The sequence below is a fragment of the Chrysoperla carnea genome, chromosome X, assembly GCF_905475395.1.
Source record: "Chrysoperla carnea chromosome X, inChrCarn1.1, whole genome shotgun sequence".
Taxonomy (NCBI): domain Eukaryota; kingdom Metazoa; phylum Arthropoda; class Insecta; order Neuroptera; family Chrysopidae; genus Chrysoperla; species Chrysoperla carnea.
The window spans coordinates 9,585,441-9,588,698 of NC_058342.1; the positions used below are offsets into that span (position 1 = coordinate 9,585,441).

The 3,258-nt window shown below is 35.6% G+C and overlaps 1 protein-coding gene across 1 annotated transcript; it reads left to right on the forward strand.

Annotated features, from left to right (window-relative positions):
- The first annotated feature begins 1,266 nt into the window (after positions 1-1,266).
- LOC123302877 lies at positions 1,267-2,559 on the forward strand. Its single transcript, XM_044885971.1, has one exon. The coding sequence runs from the start codon at positions 1,267-1,269 to the stop codon at positions 2,557-2,559; it is 1,293 nt and encodes a 430-aa protein (XP_044741906.1).
- Positions 2,560-3,258: the final 699 nt, after the last annotated feature.

A 3,258-nucleotide genomic window follows, 5' to 3' on the forward strand; every position in this document is an offset into this window, starting at 1 on the left:
AAGGGAAACACACTTCCAATTTATTATGGTTTCATCTCTTTCATTAAAGGCCATATTAGAACGCTATGCAATTCTTCCTCGTCTGAGGCCTATAAAGTTAAAACTCAAACTCCAAGTGCAAAAACAATTTCAATTAATCCTCAAAAATCAGCTAAAAGCACACACAGCTTTGTAGCCAAAAAGGAGGATATTTTTAAATGCCCCGCATGCACTCAACGTGTGTCACATAGCATATATCGCTGCAGTCAATTTAGAAAATTGTCCCCACAGGAAAGATACAAAATCGTTATGGACAAATCATTATGTTTAAATTGTTTATCCGATAAACATAAAATTAACGTTTGTAAATCTGAAAACTTATGCTCTGTCTGCAAGTCAAAACATCACACGATGCTTCATTTTGACAATACAAAGTCATTCAATTCGAAAACTAGTGAAGATAATTCATCTATTGATGTATTAAATGTTGTCGAAAAATCAAAAACAAATACCAATGTTACTGCTTGCTCTGCAGTTCGAAATACAGTAGTAACTAAAACTGTATTATTATCTACCGCAATAGTGAATGTACAAGATAAATTTGGAAATATTCATAAATTGAGGTTTTTATTGGATTCTGCATCTCAAAGTAATTTCATTACCTCCGAATGTTGTCAAATTCTAAATTTACCAATAGTAAAAGTTTTTACATCCGTTATAGGTATTGGATCGCATACGAAATCAGTTAGAGGTCAAACCAATATATTGGTATCGTCTAGATTTGACCCTACTAAATGTTATCCATTAGAATGTTTAGTTATAGATAAAATCACCAACCAGCTTCCTTCAACAAACATCGACATTACGTCCTTTGAACATTTGAAGGATTTATGTTTGGCTGATGAGACTTTCCATGTTCCTTCAACTATACATGGAATAATAGGTGCATCCATGTTTGCACAATTATTAGGAACAGCTAAAGTTATTGGCCCTTCTCTCAGTCCTATAGCTGTTCATACCCCCTTGGGATACGTGGTAATGGGTGAAGTACCTACATGTTCTGAAACAACTACGACTCAAAACTTCTATGCTATTACCACTCCGGTCGAATCGTTAGTAAAACGGTTCTGGGAACTAGAAGAAGTTCCAGAATCCTCTAGTCCAAATCCTGAAGATATGGAATGTGAAAAAATATTCACTTCAACCATAACTAGAGAATCTTCCGGGCGGTATACCGTGTGACTGCCTTTTAAGGAAAATCCTCAAAGACTAGGAGATTCATATAATATGGCACGAAAACGCTTTTTTAATCTGGAGAAACGGTTCCAAACTGAACCTTCGTTAAAAGAAACCTATTCGTCGGTCATTCATGATTATATTCAACAAAATCACATGACATTGGTTCCATTAAATGATGTGACTTCTCCAAATTATTTTATTCCACATCATTGTGTGCGCAAAGTTGACAGTCTTACTACTCCACTCAGAGTAGTGTTTGATTCAAGTGCGAAGTCCAGTACATCAGTTTCTTTGAATGAGTTATTGCATACGGGTCCCAAGCTTCAATCAGATCTGCAACAAATATTATTGAATTTTCGATTATACTCGATTGCAATGACTGCAGACATTAAACAAATGTATCGCCAAATAAATATTTGCAAAGAGCATCGTAAGTTCCAGTTAATATTGTGGCGTGACTCTCCTGAACTCCCTTTATCGGTTTATTCGCTGAATACCGTTTCTTTTGGAGTAAAGCCAAGTCCATATTTAGCTATTAGAACAGTTCAACAATTAGCCAAGGACGAGGCTGCAAATTATCCTTTAGCTTCTGCGGTTGCAACTCGTGATTTTTATGTTGATGATTTGGTCTGCAGCGTTGCAAATATTAAGAGTGCAGTCACTCTTCATAAACAAATGGTGGAGTTATTCTTGGCTGGGGGTTTTCCACTAGTTAAATGGTGCTCCAACTCTCCCAAGTTACTTCATCATATTCCAGAGAACCTTCGTTCGTCTCAGTCTATAACTTTTGATACGGAATCCTTAAAAATTTTGGGATTAAATTGGAATCCTAGAGCAGATATGTTCTCGTTTAATACGGATATTTCGACAACAAAATGCTCGAAGCGAAATATTCTGTCTGCAGTTGCGAGAATGTTTGATCCTTTGGGTTTTGTATCACCCGTCGTTCTATTTGCAAAAAATTTAATAAAGGAACTGTGGAAACGCAAACTTAATTGGGATGATGAAGCTGCATTACCTATCCAAAATAGTTGGAAGAAATTTATTGATGAACTGCATTTATTGGAAGAATTTAATGTTCCTCGCCATCTGCAAATTAATTTGAAAAGCCAAATCGTATTAACTGGTTTCGCAGATGCAAGTGAAACGGCCTATGGCGCTTGTATTTATTTTCGCACTATAAATGATGAAAAGGTTAATATCAGCTTAGTTTGCTCAAAGTCCAAGGTTTCCCCTCTGAAAACAGTGTCAATACCACGATTGGAACTTTGTGCCGCGCTTTTACTTGCAAAATTAATTTCTTTTGTAGTAAAAACTTATAACGATCGTCACAGTATTTAAAAAATTTTCGCCTTTTCCGATTCAACCATTGTATTGAATTGGAGTCACTCGTCCCCACATTTGCGTAAAACATTTGTTGCAAACCGAGTTTCTAAAATACAATCTTATTTAGACTCCAAATTTTCGTACCACATTCCTGGAGTCGAAAATCCTGCAGATTGTATTTCTCGGCGTTTATTGCCAGCTGCTTTCATAAATCACAAATCTTGGTTAACAGGCCCTTCATGGTTAATAAATCCTATTGAAACTTGGCCTTAAGAATTTATTCCCGATATTGAAGAATATACTGATGAAAATTCAATATCTCTACATGTGTCTCGAAATCTCCCTACTGGAATAAATGAACTTATACTCAGGCATTCTTCTTGGTCTAGGTTGTTGCATTCGATGATCTATATCCTGCGTTTTCTAAAACTTATTCCAAGGAGAAATGAGTTCACTATTGAAGATTTGGAGGCTGCAGAGAGCTATTTAATTCAAGTAATTCAGAATAAACATTTTTCTAACGAAATAAAGGCTATTGAAAATGGCGATAATTGTTCCAAATCACTTATAACGCTTCGTCCATTTTTAAATAATAAAATTTTACGCGTTGGAGGACGCTTAACAAACGTTTCAATTGGGTTTGATGCACAACACCCTATATTATTACCAAAAAAGGACCATTTTACGAATCTTCTTATTGATTACACTCATGAG